Raw genomic sequence first — 17,104 nt, 5'->3', positions numbered from 1 at the left:
AGAGTTTATTCATAATACTGAATATAATCATAAAAATTACAATCTAATACAAAACACACCTCATGAATTCGCAGTAGGCACCGAAGAACTAAAAATCATCAAAGCACTTGATTTGCTTTAGCCACTGCTACAAACTAAAAACATCATACGTTTACTAGCCAAATTACTAACAACATCAGATTTAATTCAAGAACTCTTCCCACATGGCTTTTTCCCCGATGACTTAGTTAAGTATAATTAAAATACTTTAACTAATAAATTTAAATTGTACTAACCAATTTCTATATTTTTTAACTTCTTCTTATAGTCTTCTCATCACCATCATCTACAGAACGGAAAAAAAAATGAAAATATAACTTTCTTAAATTAGAATACGACTCATATAAAACTCCTTTGCTAAAACTATTTTACTTTACTAAATTTTTCGCACTAAATAATGTAGTAAAATTCATACCTAATATAGTAAATTAATTTATAAATTATTTTCCCAAGAAGTAGTAAAATTAAATACAATGAAAATTTATAATTTAAAATTTCCCCGAATGTAGTAAAATTCAGATACTTAAGCAATAAATTTATAAAATGAGAAAGCAGTACTAAATTTTCCAATGTTTTCATTCATTCGCACAAGAATTGTATCCATACTCGCGCAGCTCGCCCACGAATAATTGTTTGAAATAATGATTTTATGTTTCAAGTTTTCAATAACAACAACGCCAACTAACGATAACAAGCTTCCAACTTTTCTTTAAGCCGGTTGGAATGAAGTCATACACTACACCAAACTAACCAATGCAAATGACTAAACACCACAAATCATAAAATAACAGCATAAATAAGAAAGGAAAACCAACGGTACCCAAACCGGATTAACCCAGTTTGAAACTGGATAATTTATTCTTTTGAAGATTATTATAAAGTCAACGAAAGATAAATTAAAACACAAAAAAGTCGAAAGACAAACCCAAACCAAAAACAATTCGATTTTTGAAAAAAGGGCACAACCAAAAGTAACATAAGAAAGATCAGAAAAAACCAACATATAATGTTAACACAAAACAGGACCCCTCAAAGAACCAGCACAAAATCTTACTCCCATTCCTGGCCTAACCCACCAGAGAAGGACGTCCTGAGCATGCTTATAGCCGGCCTAACCCACCGCGCTACACCCACGCTTTGTGACCACACTTCAATTTTTAATAAGAGGTACTCAAGGGTGAGTAACTCGTCAAAATAACTGAACTTAAATAAAACGCTTTTGTGAAAACAACTAACTAAGATCATAACTAAAACCAATTAACTAAAATTTATAAAATGTAAATCATAATATGCAGTATATAGATCATACACAACAACAAAGACGAACATCCAAGACTAGATGATCTCGTAACAATATGAACAAAAGAATGGCTACAAAACACAACCGATATGCCGTCCACAATCACGACTCAAAGGATTTAGAGTACGACTTGACTTCGCAGAAAAGGACTTCATTGAACCAGACCAATGACTACCTCGATGTTCAAGTATACGTGCAGATCCAAGTTACAAGGCATCCCTACCAAACACGAATTTCAAGCCATTCCCAGACGAGACCGAACACAAGACAGTCCTCCACTAATACAGAAAAACCTGACATAGCAAACCGTTTTGAAATCGGATTGATTTCATTGGGGATCACAGTCGTTGTCGAACGACAAGAATAACAAATTTATGTCCATGATTCCAGCGTTCTGGGACATCTCTCTTCAAGGAGAAACCGGACAAGAAAAATGATGTTCGCCAAATACCAACGTTCATCATCCATCCTTCAATTGCAGAAGAAAGAGATAAAACACAAAAACTCTGTAAACCCCGGATGGGTGGAACCTGATCTAAACTACATTTTATTATTTCATAAATTGGATATTTTACCACTGTAAAATATTTAATATTAATCAATCATAATCCATCTAACTAACAACCCATTTATTTGTAAGTGCTGAAATTACTTGTAATTTCAGCACCAGAGAGATTTGAATTTAACTTAGAGATTAGTTGCCTCTCCTCGAAAACTTCAGCAGCCGCAATAAAACCAGTATACTCTAGGTCTTTTGAGCTTACCAGAGACTAGTTAAACACCCTGAGACTAGTAGGTATAAGAGTAAGTTAGGATCGGTATTAGACCAAGAAGTTGCACGAATCTATCGGGCCGAAAATAAGATAGCGTGACGAGCAGACGGTGTACCCTATCCGAAATTACTCTATGAAATATACGATAAAGAAATAACTCACAAGGAACAGAAATCAGCTGAGGAGGCGTTTCAATTTGGTAGTGCCTTTGATGTTAGTGTCAAACACGGTGCCTTATGATGCACGTGCTTGCAACCCAACTTCAACAGGGCAACTTCAACACAATTTTAACCAAGCCCCTTTATGAGTCTTTTTAACGAAATGAGGCTCAACGACACGTGTCATCATATATAGAATCAAAGATCAAATTTCTATCGCCAAATTGAACCAAGAGACGTTTGATTTTAATATAACCAAGAACAGTTTAACGATAACTATGAAAAAGAATTAGAAATAGAAATCGTGTCCACGTGAAACAAAAATGAGTCGCTCGCCATAATCACTATTGAAAATTTCTTGGTTGTATTAAAATCAAATTTCGCTTCAATTGACGGTAAAAAATTGATCTTTGAGTCTACTCGTGATGACAAGTGACAATATCCTTCTAATTCATGTTCCTACATTGGTAGAAAAAAAGTTTAACTTTTGGGACCATTTTGGACAAAGGTATTCACAATTTTAACAAATTTAATACATGGATCGTCAGCAAATGGTCTGACCAACACTATCTGAAAGTCTCATTTTTTATTTTGAAGCAATTACCAGTTTTTTGGTCTAAAAGGGCATCTTTTCAAAAGTCAATCATTTTTCTAGTTCTATGTAAACTTTTCGTTGAACTTCACAGTGAATCATTCTCAAAATTAGAAATTTCAGGGAATGAAACCTGAATTTGCGGTCAATTTTGTCTTCTAGAATATGAAACCAAGTCAAGACAAGAACCACAGACTCTACAATCAGCACTCTTACAACAGAGCTAGAGAACAGATTCGGGCCCAGTTGTTTTGTGGTGAGATGTCATCCGAGCCTCGAGTTTTTCCGACGAAACCCTCGTAGCCGGCAAAAGCTCTGGTTGATTCCAGAAAAAATACAAGCTGCAGGCACCGACTATGTGGCTCCTCAACTTTGAAAAGCAAGCTATCGAGAAGAGTCAGATGGTAGCTGATGACCGCATAACCTTTTCGGCCACAAAGTCATTATTAATCAGTTGAGTAAAACAAAAATTTCCAGACAACTCCCTACAATGGAGCCACAGCAGCAGACCTGGCAAGGACAAAACTCAACAGGCGGCACATCTTGAAGTTAAAAAGCCACATGACAGATTAGTAGTCAGATCAGAGAAAACGGTCCACTTTTTTCAACAAGTGATAGGAATCAAAAACGTCAATTAATTGGGCTGTGAGGTCCTCTAGCAAAAGCAAAACGCAAACTATTTTTTTTTCGGTGCAATTATGCCCATTCAGTTGAATAAGTACCGGAGGAGATGCCACCAGCCATACGTTGAAGGAGATGTGTACGTTTCCAGACGACGCTCGTTCAGCCATATCCCCGGGTTGAGGTCTACGACTCACGCTTTGCGACAAATAATTGGTATACCCAAAATTTCGCGACCCAAACTTGGCATTTCCAGATTTAAACGACCACCAAAATTCATCAGAACTTTCGAGAAGACAATCTAGAAGACGACCCCCAATTAAGAGATTTTTCTGAATGAAACCTGCACAAGTACCGCACGACCATCCTATGCGCTCGATAGTTGATTTTTTTTAAAAAAAAGTTCCTTGCTCAGGAAAATCATCAAAACCCAAAAGCAAATAAATCCAATCACGATCAGAAAATTTACTGAAACATTTTTACTTGCAAATGTTTTTGCTAACTAATAATGTTTTGTCATCATTACGAGGCCATACTGTGTATTTTGTGAATTGTAAGCGGATTCCGCAACAAAGACGCTCCTTTTGTTCTTCTTTTGTTTATTCGTTTTCTTTGATTGTTCCGACAAAGTTTTACCATGTTTAAAGATTTTTTTCTGAAATGCAGGAATATACAGACACAAAATTGTGTGTTCATCCAGTTCAAGTGTTGGCCTCGTAACGATGAAATATAAAGTCTTATATTAGGCGGAGATATGAATTTGGTTTATTAAACGTTCTAAATAAGAAATCGATCCTTGCGTACATGTGCATTCATATAAAAACCCAACCAAAATATCGATGCTAGTAAAGATAGTAGAAGTTTATCATTTTTTTTGGGATATATGCTGGAGGGGGTTTTAATTTCCTGGGTTTGGAATGGGAGGTAACCCGTTTTTAAGCGAAAAATAATTGGATACTTATTACAACAATGACACATACACGACACCTTGAACCCTAAAAGGATCGCTCCTTTCTCTTTCAGTGCTCATTCAGAAATTCCATATTTGGTCGACCACTTTCTAATAGCGCTGTGAGAGTGCATTTTAACAACTTTTGAAAAACAAGTTTTATGCGCCGAAACATTAATTGTGTCATAGAAAATGTTTGAAAATAGGGCCTTAATAGTTTTTGAAAAAAGTTTGGACAATTAAGTTGGCCTTAAAGATAAACTAAAACAGTTTTTGAGAAGTCTACTGAAATCCTCACGATAATCAAAGATCCTTCCCGCAGTGGAGTTTCAGGGGAAATGATGGATCATAATGGATTATATCGGCAAAAAATTTTACCCATATATCCAACTTTCAAGAACCATCCAATCATGAAAACGGAATTTTAGGGGAATATATTCGATTATCTTCATTTTTTAAAATACAATATATTCGACTATTTTGACAAAATAATCAGTTTTTTTTAGGCCACAAAAATCCATGAAAATCGATTTTTTTCTACAAAAATTCTTTACAAAAAGAAATCTGGAAAAGTTGGATGAGAAATCTGCACAATTACATCAAAATGACTTCAAATTATTAGAAAAATTAAACGTTTCGCAAATTTAGAGCCCGAACAATTATGTTCATCCCTAAAAACTCAAAAAAATTTTGTCCGCCTTTCTACCCCACCCTCTCCCGCACTCGAAGTTTATCACCGCCCCAACCCTAATTTATCCCTCCACATTTTACACCCCGATGCTCTAAACAGTAGGGGTTGTTAGAAGTGGTGATGGAGCGTACGTAACTTTAACCCCTGAAACGCTCATTTATGTATGTCCCAGGTCTTGCCCCACGATATCCCCCTTCAACCAATAAATATCCCCCCCCCCATTCAAGTGAGGCGAGAAGGGTAGTGGGCGGATAAGGGGCAGTAGGCGCGGGGTAGTGGGTGAGGTATCGTTTTTTACCAGGGCGATGGTAGTAAAAGTAAGAGTTGAATGAAACTTAAAAATGCCAAACTGAAAAATCAGATAAATTTAAATGTAAAAAAACCTTATGAGAAAAATTTAGTTTTATTAAACGTATTCTGTAGCAACTGCGCTAAACTGGAAGTGAGATAAATTACAGAATTTGCAAAATTTACCCACAACCTCTCAAAAAATCCATTATGATCGATTATAATTCATATAAAGAATTATATTGATATAAAAACATTGTCTATAATACATTTTATTTGATTATAATCGATTATAATTACTTATAATGAATTTTATTGACTTAAAAAATTATTAGGATTCTAATCCATTTGGTAATTTTATATATATTGACTATAAAATGACTATATAGTCGATTGTTATTCATGGAACTCCAGTGCGGGTTACCTGAATCCCAATAGCAACTACAGCCATTAATAAAAAATATATCTGGTGAAAATATCCGCAAATTTTTTCAAATGTTGACTGAAAACTGACACTTTAAAACTAGGAGCAGGCTAAATTAATCGATCATGCTCACCCCAGTTTAGTTCAAAACGCATTACTGCTCCTATGAAGAAGGTATTGATTGCTACCATGTCCACGTAATTCCACCCAGAGCGGAAAAAGACTTTCAAGTTCTTCTTGACGCTTGCATCCAGAGTATCAGTATCGAATAATTGGCGCACTTCCTCCATGGCAGCAGTCACTACATATACCATTGCATAGTACTCTCCCACTCGGGGCTCCGGCTCAAGTCCTGAGAAAAATTAGCAGTTAAACTTCGATTTTTCTAGGATCGACAATTTTGCTTAAAAAGTTCCTTGAAAAGGGTTGAATGAGCCCAGTTTTAAGTACGATTGGTCCCCTAGTTATACCGGAAAAATCATACCAATTGTTTATCCAAAAATTTGTAAGTTTGGGCTCTTTCATACCCATTGTACGAAAACATTTTCCTCGAAGAACTCGCCCCCATTGACTGAACAGGACTGTGCTCTCTTTCCTCTACAAACCTATAGGATTACTGTTTGTTTTAATTTGCTTCAGCTAAAAACAAAGAGACTTACTTTCTTACACAAAGAGAAAATTGAACAAATCTTAATAAGCGCGAATTTTTTTTCAAGAATTGAGCAAAAATAGGATTAGAAAATGAGTTTCCATGTCTAGAGAGAAATACGCCTTGATAGAATAGAAAAAATAGACCGATTGCAACTAGGGCACACACGGTACGCGTTTTCAGTTAGTGGTTTTTGCCTGGTGGTACATATACCGGGCAACTTTTCTTACTAAATAAGAGAATCACCTTTGCCGTAGTTTCATATAATTATTTAAAAAAAAACATGAACTAAAATGAATAGATTTCCATGGATAATAATCGATTAAATTGAATTTTCGTGATCTGTCTCAATAATTTTTGATAACAATCGATTATAATCGACTAAAAATGGATTATAAAAAAATTGGTTTTCTAATCAATAAAACCCGAATGAAGTTACCAAATAATTGATAATAATCCATTAAAATGGATTATTATCCTTATCCTTCTTAGGTCAATATAATCCAATATAATCGATTATAATCCATTGAAAAGGGATTATAATCGTAATACTTTTAATGCCAAAATAATCCTTTATAATCGATTATAATCAATTATAATGGCTTTTTTCGAGAAGTTGTTTGTGAAAGTTGCAACTTTTATCAAATTTATCCCATTTCCTGTTTAGTGCAGTTGCTACGTAAAACGTTTCAGAAAATGTTACATTTCACGTTAAAATTTATGTTACATTTCACGTTAAAATTACCCCCCCCCCCTCCCATTTACCTTAACTACCCCCTCAGTTTGCTTTACCCCCCTCCCTACCAGTTGGTCCACGTACCCCCCCCTCCCCTATTTATTGGTAGATTTTGGGGGAGTGGGTTTATGATTGACACCCCCCTCTCTTTAATTAGGGGAGTAAAAGATAACTTGATATGGTGACATTAGACATGGTGTTTAGTAGAAGACATGGCTTTTTTTGCAAATTTCCTGCAAAACTTGCAAAAATTCTGCAAAAATAATCGAATTTAATTCAAAAAGTTTAATGTATTCTAATCGATTATAATGGATTATATTGGATTTTTATTGCAAAACTAATCGATTATAGTGGAATATTTTGGCAAAAATAATCAATTTCAGTGCCAAAAATAATGGAGTTTAATGGATTATAATGGATTATAGGGGAATTGTATTTTTAGGAAAAAAACCGATTTTCATAACCCGATAATAGATGACGTGGTCTAAATTTGCCACAATAATGGATTATAATATGTCAACATTTTAGACAACATTTTTCCATTATAATCGATTATTATCCATGGAACTCCGGTGCGGGCTATTTTTGAAAATAAAGAAAACTGTGACTACGCAATTTCAAGTCTATCCCATGGATTAATATGCAAATGTTCTAAACCCTCCTCGAATCACAATTGAGAATGGCACGCAACCATAGCGCAACAGCGTTTTTCCGTCAAATTTACTGTATCTAAATCACGAATTTTGAATAATTCCATGCAAGACTCAATCTTTCATACTTAGAAGACTGCCTTTATATCAGGTTAAAAACTGAAGGTTCCGACATCACTTTGAGGCCTATTACAAAGTTTTTTGATTGAATAACGGACGAAATAATCGCAAAAACGAACAAAGTGAAAAAAAATTTGTGCTTCGAGAAAAATTTTATTTCAGCCATATTTCAACTCAGATTTTGACAGAATTTGTTTATACCATCTGAAAAAATTGTTATCTTGCGCTCATTTTTTTTGAATTTTACTTGCGATTAATAAAAGTGAAGTTTCGTGGGTTTGAAAATAAATAAAAATTTGGTCCTTCCGGAATAGTTAAATTGCGGTATATACAGTTCTTATAACACAAGTAAGCGCTGAAATAATGCGTGTCTAAAGTGAATTGAGGCCAGCAATTTCGCCCTATTAAAACAATAGAAGCACTAAATAAACTCATTGTAGCTTACAAAGCATGTGTACCCCACACGCTATGTAAATTGCAAAGGGCTTGTTAAGCGTTTTCTTTTGTTTTAACAGGACTGAAATGTATCTGTTTCTTTTCCTAATTTGTCCAATCTTAAAATTAAAGCTAAAAAATATAATGTTTCTGATTGTATAAAATAAATCTGCCGGAAACGTTTAGTTCCGCACTATTAGTTTGTCAATAACTAATTACCTAAATTTTTCAGAGACAATTGAAACATTTAGCGCTTGTGTCTTAATACGAATAGTCTTGTTGATATTAGGGCGATCGATAAAAAAAAATTTACGAAACAAAACACAGAAAAATAATTTAGAAACAACGGTTCTATAAGTTAAAATTCAACAAAGTACCAACTGAGTGAAGTGTATAAATTTTTTTGCAAGGGCCAAGTTTAGAATGTTCTTAAAATTTCTCACCATGCAGCACCACCCAGCTGAAGATGATGAGAAACATCATAAAAGACAGTGTATTCAGGCAGAATACAATCATAGGGGCTGTGTAGAAATTCGAGAACCGCCCAGGCTGCTTTCGGAGAAAAGGTTTCGCGTCTAATTTGATGGCTGTAATTTGGGATTTCGAATCTTTAGTTGATTCTTGGGCGCCAGTTTGGGAACCGACATCTCTTTTAAATGTTTCCTCAATGGTCTCTGAATCATTTCTAAAATGAATCACGAACGGGATCATTATGAATGGCAGGAAAATGGCCAGGGCAATTTGGATTCGCGAATTCGAGTAAGTTATTTTTCCACGCCAACTTTCTTTTGAAATTGACTGACAAGCTGCTTGAGATATGAAGGATTTCGATTGCGCACCTATGGCCAGGTCCACACAGCTGATTTTGCCCCAGCAAGCATGTTTCTTTTTCAGTATATCTTTGCATTTTTCTTTATCGTATTGAAAACAGTGATTCACGATACCAATCGCGCGCTCGTTGTAACTTTTTCGAATAATTTCTACTTTAGATGAGAAAGTTAAATCCATTCTTTTCTCAAGAGATATTAAAGTGTTTTCCAGTATCCAAGCAGCAAAGAGAGCAGCAGATACCTTGCACTGAAGGTTTTCCCAGAAATACAAACTGGACTCAAGTCTGTTGAATAGAATTGAGTGCACGAACATTTCACGAATGGGGTTTTCAAGCCTCGCTTTTCGTCGTTGAACCATATCTTTTTTGGAATCACTCTCATTTTTAAATCTCGGTTTATATTTGAGGTGAACGTCTTTCTCCAAAATGCCTTCCACGTGATGTAGATGAATTGTGCGGCTAATTTCATCATCGCGTAATTCGATTTGAAAATCGCTTTGGTTCGACTCTGAGTAAATTTTGTTTAGTTCTCCGTATGTCAGCAATTTATGAAGTTGGAAACTGTCTCCGGGACGGCTTTCTTCCTCTGAGTCCAGGTCGAGAAGTGTCTTGATAAATTCAAACTTATTATCTTTCACCGCCTTTTTGAAATACTTGAAAATGAATTGGGAGTCCTGAATGTTAGATCTAAAACAAAACAAGACAGCTCGTATGAGGGCAAACACCTGAATGTGCCGACTGCGCTTCTAGATTTAGGGAGCAGTGTGTCCGTAAAAAATACTGACATTTTTTTCAAAACCATAATGAAGGATGTTTGAAACTTTGAAAGTTTTCTGAAAAACATCCCCATTGGCAATATTTGAACCCCATTTTTGTGAAAAAAGATTGTCGATGATAAACATTTTTTTTTGAAAATGATTTCAAGACAACAATATCTTTCAAATAACCTTGAAGGTTTGTCAAAAAAGCTTGATAAAAAGTCGAAAATCGTCTGGAGAAAAAACTAACCCGATCATAAATAGGCAATTACTTTTTTCTTGCCGACTCTTAAAACTAAATACGAAAACCGGAAAACTGTATTTGAGAAGAACAATGAAGAAATTATAGTCATCGCATTGAATTTTGCTATGTTGGGAAGGCTTGTAAAGTTAACCTGAGTGGTTATTACTACGTCAAGTGAAACAACGAACTTCATATATTAAAGGGATGACATGTTTTAGCACAAGGCATTTTGCAATCGAATTTCCGCAAAAGAATAACTTGAACTATTTCAAAGTTTCATAGCCTGACTAGCTTGCTTAAAAAATAAACGTAAGCTTTTCGCAAAACGAATTAAGACGGCTTAAGCTGTTCAAACGACCTAAGCTGTTGCTGTCGTTCGAATAGCCTGATTAGAAAAAAATCTGAACTTTTCGTGAAACGATTTCGAAATAACTTCACAATTTTCAAGATATAATATCTTGCAGAGCTTGCTTAGAAAACTTAAAATTCGCTAATTGGTTCGGTTTGTAAAACATCTCAATTATTTGAAGTTTCATGGCTTGAACAGCTTGCTTTGAAACATTTTTTTTCCGGAACCGATTCGGTCTGAAAAACAACTTCGTTTATTTTATATTTCTTACCTTGAAGGCTTGCTTCAGTTTTTTTTTTAATTTTGGGAACTGATTTGGTCTATAAAATGTTCTAAATATTTGAAAAATTTTTAGCCTGACTAGCTTAGATATTTCGCTGGCTGTTTCTGTCTACTATATAATTTGATTATTTAAATTTTCAAGAACTTGCTCGGAAAAATTTGAAATTTAGCCACCGATTCGGTCAAAAAGTCAAAATTTTTGGTTTGAATACTTGCTTACGAAGGTTTGATTTATCGCGAACCGATTTGGTAGAAAAATTCATAGTTTGTATTGCTTGCTTAGAAAAATGTTCAACCTTCAGCCAAATCATTCGCATTAGAAAGCAATGTGAAATTTTCCACACTAACGTAGTTTCAATAGCTTGCTTACCAAAATTCAAACTTTTTGCAAACCCATTCAGTCTAAAGAGTTTTGACATCAATCATAGCTGGATTTACTTGCTGAGATAGAATAAATCAATATTTCGCGATGCGACTCGGTTTGTGAAATAACTTGACGTTTTAAAGCTTGAATTGTGACCCTAGAACAAGTCTTTTTCTGCTAACCAATTCGATCTATGAAATTACTTGAAATATTCAAATTTCACCAGCTCCATTAGAGGAGAAGCTTGATATGTCCTGAATTGATTTGCTCTATAAAGTAGTTTGAAATAATTCGAAGCTTCATCAACTGAATGACATGAATATCAACAGTTTGCTATCTGATAACTGCTTGATGAAAAATTTTAATTTCAAATAGCTTGCTTAGCAATCTTTGTTTTCTGCAAACGCTTTCCACAATTTTTTTTTTGAAAACGTCAAATCTTCAGAAAAACATGATCTTATCGCGAACCATTTTGGTCTCTAATTACCTTGAAATATTTGAGTTGTCATCGTTTCAATGGCTTCAATAAAAAACTTAAACTTTCCTTATGCGATGGGCTTCATATAGTTCCTTAAAAGTTTTTAAACTTCTTCACTAATGCTTGCTTAGATAAAATTAAATTTTTGACATCCGATTAGTTCTATTAAATAACTTGAAATTTTTCAAATTATGTTAGCTTGAAGGATTTCAATCGAAAATTTTTAATTTTTTTCAAAACGATTCACTTCATGAAAATCCTTGAATTATTCAAATTTAACCAGTTCCATTAGAAGAGAAGCTTGAACTGTCCTGAATTGATTTATTCAATGACACAGTTAGAATTATTTCGAAGCTTCACCAATTGAATGGCATGAATATCAATGAAAAAATTAAACTCAAAAAGCTTAGAAATCTTTGTTTTTTTGCGAACCACTTTCAAAAAATAGATATTAAAAATGTCATATCTTGGTTAACTTTTTTAAAGAAAAACTTGATCTTGTCGCGAACCAATTTGGTCTCTAAATTCTCTCGGAAAACTTGAACTTTCATCGCTCCAATGGCTTCAATAAACAAACATAAGCTTCCATCATGCGATGGGCTTCACATAGTTCCTTCAAAAGTTTCAAACTTCCTGCCTAATGATTGCTTAGATGAGTTGACCTTCTTGTCAACCTATTAGTTCTCGGAAAAAAACCTTTAATTTTTCAAATTATCTTGAAGGATTTCAATTGAAAAGCTTTAATTTTTTGCAAATTGATTTGCTTCATGAAAATGCTTGATATATTTGAATTTTCAATGCTGGAACATCTTACTCAGAAAAACTTAGTTTTTACGGCATCCGATTTTCTTCACGAAAAGTATTTTTAAGATTTTTGGCTGCCTTATTTGAACTTTTGGAATCAAAATTATCTTGGTTGAATAGCTCCAGCAGAAAAGTTTGAACGTTTTCTTACCAATTCCTTTCCCAAAAAGTTTCAAGTATTTCAAAGTTTTAAAGCCAGTGCAGCTTGCTCAGGAAAAAATAACTTGAAAAAGTCATATCTTGATTTGCATGCTGAAAGAATTTGTTCGCTGACTGATTGAGTCTTAGAAAATTTAAAAATGCTTTATAACTTGAATGGCTTACTTATAGAAACTTTAAATTTTCGCCAAATGATTTTCTTTGTGAAAAATCTGAAGTTTTTCAAGTTTACTTGCTTTAGTAGTGCACAAAACTGAATCTTTTTGCCATCCAAAGTGCTTCATAAATTAACTTGAAAAAGGTTTGGAACAGCTTCTGTAGGAAAACTTCAACTTTTCCCGGACCGTTCCTTTTTTTTTTAATTAAAAATTTTCAAACTGAACAAGTCACTAACGTTTTTGATTGATTGTGATCACCTGAAAAGATTTTTTTAAACGCAAAATTTGCGTCAAAGGTATATGATAAGATTAAACTAACATCCTGACAGCGTATTATTGATATAATTGATTCAGGGCTGATTTTAACTGAAATTCAGACTTTTAAGAGCAAATTTACTGTCAATCTCACTCCTCCGAATTTACCAATTGACGAGTCTCATTTTAAGATAAAAAAAACGCAATAAAGCAAAGAATGCTCGAAAAACGAGATAGGCGAAGTACTTTAGCTTTGTTTTGTCAATCAAATTTGCTTATAAAAAACTTTCAGCGCACAGTTTTATAATTTAATCTCTTGATCAAATATTTAGTTCTACTAGTTTTGATAAAAAGATCCAAATGATTCAATGTTTGCTTTTTTGGATTTATTAAACCTAAAGTATACTTCTTAAATTAGAATTAATTTTTGCGCACCTTTCAAATACCTTTTGATATTACCGAGCGTTACGTGTTGTTCAAAAAAAGATTGTAATTCTGCGTGAGCTTAGGAAAAATCAGAAGCCATACCGCCGGTTATGGGGTCACCGTGAATAAATTTTACTGTTATGAAAACGTTTTAGAAAAAGTGTGCTTCGAAGCAATTTTTTTCTATTATTTGTCAACTCGCAAAATGCTGGTGCATCAACATTTTTCTCAAATTGACTGCATAAAAATCAATTGAAAGCCAATTGTTTTACCTATTTGTTTTGAAACATAGAACATTGTCAACACAAAAAATATACATCTAACATAACTGCTTCAAGCTTCTTTTTTAATGCAAAAACTTTTTACTATCAATTTGTCGGAACTTTGTTTGAGAAAAAGAAAAAGCCAACTTGCCTGTCCTGTCGGATAATTTTACCAAAGGTTGAAGCTCTATCCCATGAAAGAGACAAATCGAGTGCTTGTTCCAACAGATCAGCTGGATTTTTTTCTTGCAGATAAAGAAGCTCCAAAATATTTTTGTCCAACTCCACGCTGTCAATCTGACAAACTCGCATGTAATTGTCCAGCTTTTTTTCATTTTTCTTCAGATTTATCTTCAGACGTTCTAAAGCTTTTGCAAATTGCCAATAGGTTTCGGTAATTTCTTTGATTTCTTCCGTTTTCCTCTCCTCTTCCTTTTTTTTCTCCTTCTCTGTCATCTTTTTCTTCTCGTTCTCGTGCACTTTCGTCTCTAGGAAATCGCTGAGCATTTGTTTCATTTTTTCTGGCTGGAGATTTGGATCACGATCATACAATGTTTTAAATTTTTCAAGGAAGTCGGCCGCACGTCCAGTACCACTGATGATAATACAGGGGATTTCGGCATCAAGGCTACTAGCAAACGCTTTGATTGCCCTGGTTCCACCCTCGATGAGCACACACACCATTGGTGCTTTTTTCACTTCCTTTGACTTTTTTGCTTTTCCAGCTAGTTTCTCGGCCACCTCACTCATTAAATTGGCACGGACATCAAACTCTGTGTTACTATCTTCAACTATAATGAAATAGTCGTGGTTCAAATCAAGACTGTGTGTCTGATTCTTAGGTTTTTTGTACGTGAAAGTGTCTTCATCAGGAGACTTGTCATCACCAAAGGCCATATTTAAAGAAACAACTCCAACTGAGACCACGCCCCTAAACGGCAACAATTTCAACTTTTTTGGACAGAAGCGTGTATCATTTTTTCTCATATTTTTTTCTCTTATACAAACTAGTGAAGTGGAACCAGATCCAAACTAGATTTTAATATTGGTTATTATTTAGATATTTTATACCTATAAAATATTGAAATCTAACCAATCATACTCCAACAAACTAACAACCCACTTATTTGTGAAAAATGAAGTTACTTGTAATTTTAGCACCAGAGAGATTTGACTTTAACTTAGAACTTAGTTGCTTTCACTAAGAGACCAACTCGTAACAAAACCAGTATACTCTAGATCTATTGAGACTAGGAGATATAAGAGTAAGATTAAGATCGGTATTAGACTAAGAAGTTGCACGAATCTATCCGGCCGAAAATAAGATGCGCGTGACGAGCAGACGGTGTACCCTATCTGAAATTACTCTATGAGTTAAACCTCAAACCTAACTCATCTGGTGCGATCAAAAGTCTCAAACAAGACCTTAAAAAACAACTTAGATTAGAGCTAACAAAACATTAGATTAGAATTAGACAAAAAAACATTTCCAAAAAATGTTACACGACAACATATTAATTGAAATGTCTCTACAACTCAATAAATCAGAGCCATCACTCCGAACAATACGAGAACTACCTGGTATTGGAAAGAGACCTCGGACCAGAGACGATATACGACTACACAGAAACCTACCAATAAGTTTCATGGTCGTACGGCGAAAGCCAACACAAACTTTTATATTTAGAACTTTATTAGCTTTAAATTTAGATTTCCATTTACTGACATAGTATCTCCAAACAAAAGTCTTCAACGATCTTTAAAGGCGCTAAACCTAATAATTACACAGAAGCGACTGATAAAAATATCCCCACTAGTTCTCTCCAACGAATCTGCAGTATAATTAAAAGCATCTTGGAAAAAAATTTATTGAATATATAAAGTAGTTAGTATAAAAAAAAATGTTAGCATATATATAAATCATCTTTTCATCCCAGCCAATCATAAATCTACTAACATTCACCAAAAAATGACACTAAAAATTTTTATCAAATATACCTTAAATCATATTACCAAGGCCTATCCTTGTTTTCTTTTAAATTAAACTCATTTAAAGTGACAGATCATCAAAGTTTCCCTTGGATCTTAACTTCAATTTCACCTAAATTAAATTAAATTTCAATTAATTTTATACCGTGATCATCAAGGTTTATCCTTGGATCGAAAAAAAAACAATTTTGTTCTCCCCTACAAATTATGAAGTGTCTAACGATCTCAAACATCAATTCACTGCCCAACCCTTCCACAAGGAATTACAGATTAACGGTCATAAAACACAAAAATGAATCAAAGTGAAGAAAACCAAGAAGAAAATTCCATTCTTCCATTTTCCATCTTCCACTAGCTGAACATAGAGAACAAACACAATTTTATCAAAATCTAATTGCAAATTTCTTTGAAAGAGGAGATAGTCTATATACAAGAGAAATCCCAGACGTAAAAATCAAAAGACAACTCATTGATCACTATCTATAATAATATGTAATATCACACAACAATACGGAAATTTTACCATAAAAATTAGTTCACCAAATATATTTCATGGTAGATATCTACTTCAAACAGACGACATGGATATAAAAAATTCAAAAGTATTCACAGAATATATAAAAAATAAACAACATCAAAATTCACAAAGAGCAAACTCAATATTCATTAACGATGTATTTTCAATTATTTATAGTTATCTATCTGTATTAGAACTAACAGAATCTCAAGGAAAGTCACCAGTTTAAACGTCTAGACATACAATTGTAAGACAAGAAATTGCAATATTCTCAGTTTTTTTAAGCACAATCCGTGAAAACTTAACCATTAACAAAATTTCACAACATGTTCAACACGATTTACAAAAAATCTTAGAATTGTTTATATTTGATTATTTTACACATAATATTGCTTTTTTTTAATTGCAAGAAAAATTTTTAGATCTAAAAATAACACTGATGAAACTGTCTTAGCAGAACAATCAGATTGTGCTTGGGACCCTCAATGGTCTCATGTGTGATTTGTGAACAAACCAATAGATGTATCAAGTCAAGCAATTAGCACAGTTTCTATTCACAAAGAGTATGTTAAAATATACACACTCACAGTTGACGCAACACTATTAAACTATAACTCATTTCTACCCAAAAGAATTTAAAAAAAAGTTTAAGCTCAACCCTCATACAACAAGACAACCTAAAGGGAACTAGATCGTACACAACAAGATAATCAATCTCCATCACATTTCGTAAAGTAAGAAATAGCTGAAACAATAACAACAGCAGCACAACAAAGTATTTCACCTATAAGTCCAAATCTTACA

At 33.8% G+C, this 17,104-nt stretch overlaps 1 protein-coding gene across 1 annotated transcript; it reads right to left on the bottom strand.

Annotated features, from left to right (window-relative positions):
• Positions 1-5,945: 5,945 nt before the first annotated feature.
• On the bottom strand, positions 5,946-14,691 carry LOC134844998 (transient receptor potential cation channel subfamily M member 2-like). Its single transcript, XM_063861828.1, has 3 exons — positions 13,946-14,691; positions 8,869-9,941; positions 5,946-6,187 (listed from the first exon to the last, which is right to left on the bottom strand). Exons 1-3 carry the CDS (start codon positions 14,689-14,691, stop codon positions 5,946-5,948), a joined length of 2,061 nt encoding a protein of 686 aa, XP_063717898.1.
• Positions 14,692-17,104: the final 2,413 nt, after the last annotated feature.

This window comes from Symsagittifera roscoffensis, chromosome 4, assembly GCF_963678635.1.
Source record: "Symsagittifera roscoffensis chromosome 4, txSymRosc1.1, whole genome shotgun sequence".
NCBI lineage: Eukaryota > Metazoa > Xenacoelomorpha > Acoela > Convolutidae > Symsagittifera > Symsagittifera roscoffensis.
This window is presented reverse-complemented; position numbering and strand designations above follow the sequence as displayed.

Bases quoted from the DNA above. Each gene is read 5' to 3' on its own strand.
- LOC134844998 (XM_063861828.1), bottom strand. From the start codon at position 14,691: ATGGCCTTTGGTGATGACAAGTCTCCTGATGAAGACACTTTCACGTAC. The intron at 9,942-13,945 runs GCAAGTTGGCTT...GTTTTGTTTTAG, and splicing joins AAAATTATCCGACAGGACAG to ATCTAACATTCAGGACTCCC. The intron at 6,188-8,868 runs GTGAGAAATTTT...AATTTTTCTCAG, and splicing joins CAGCTGGGTGGTGCTGCATG to GACTTGAGCCGGAGCCCCGA.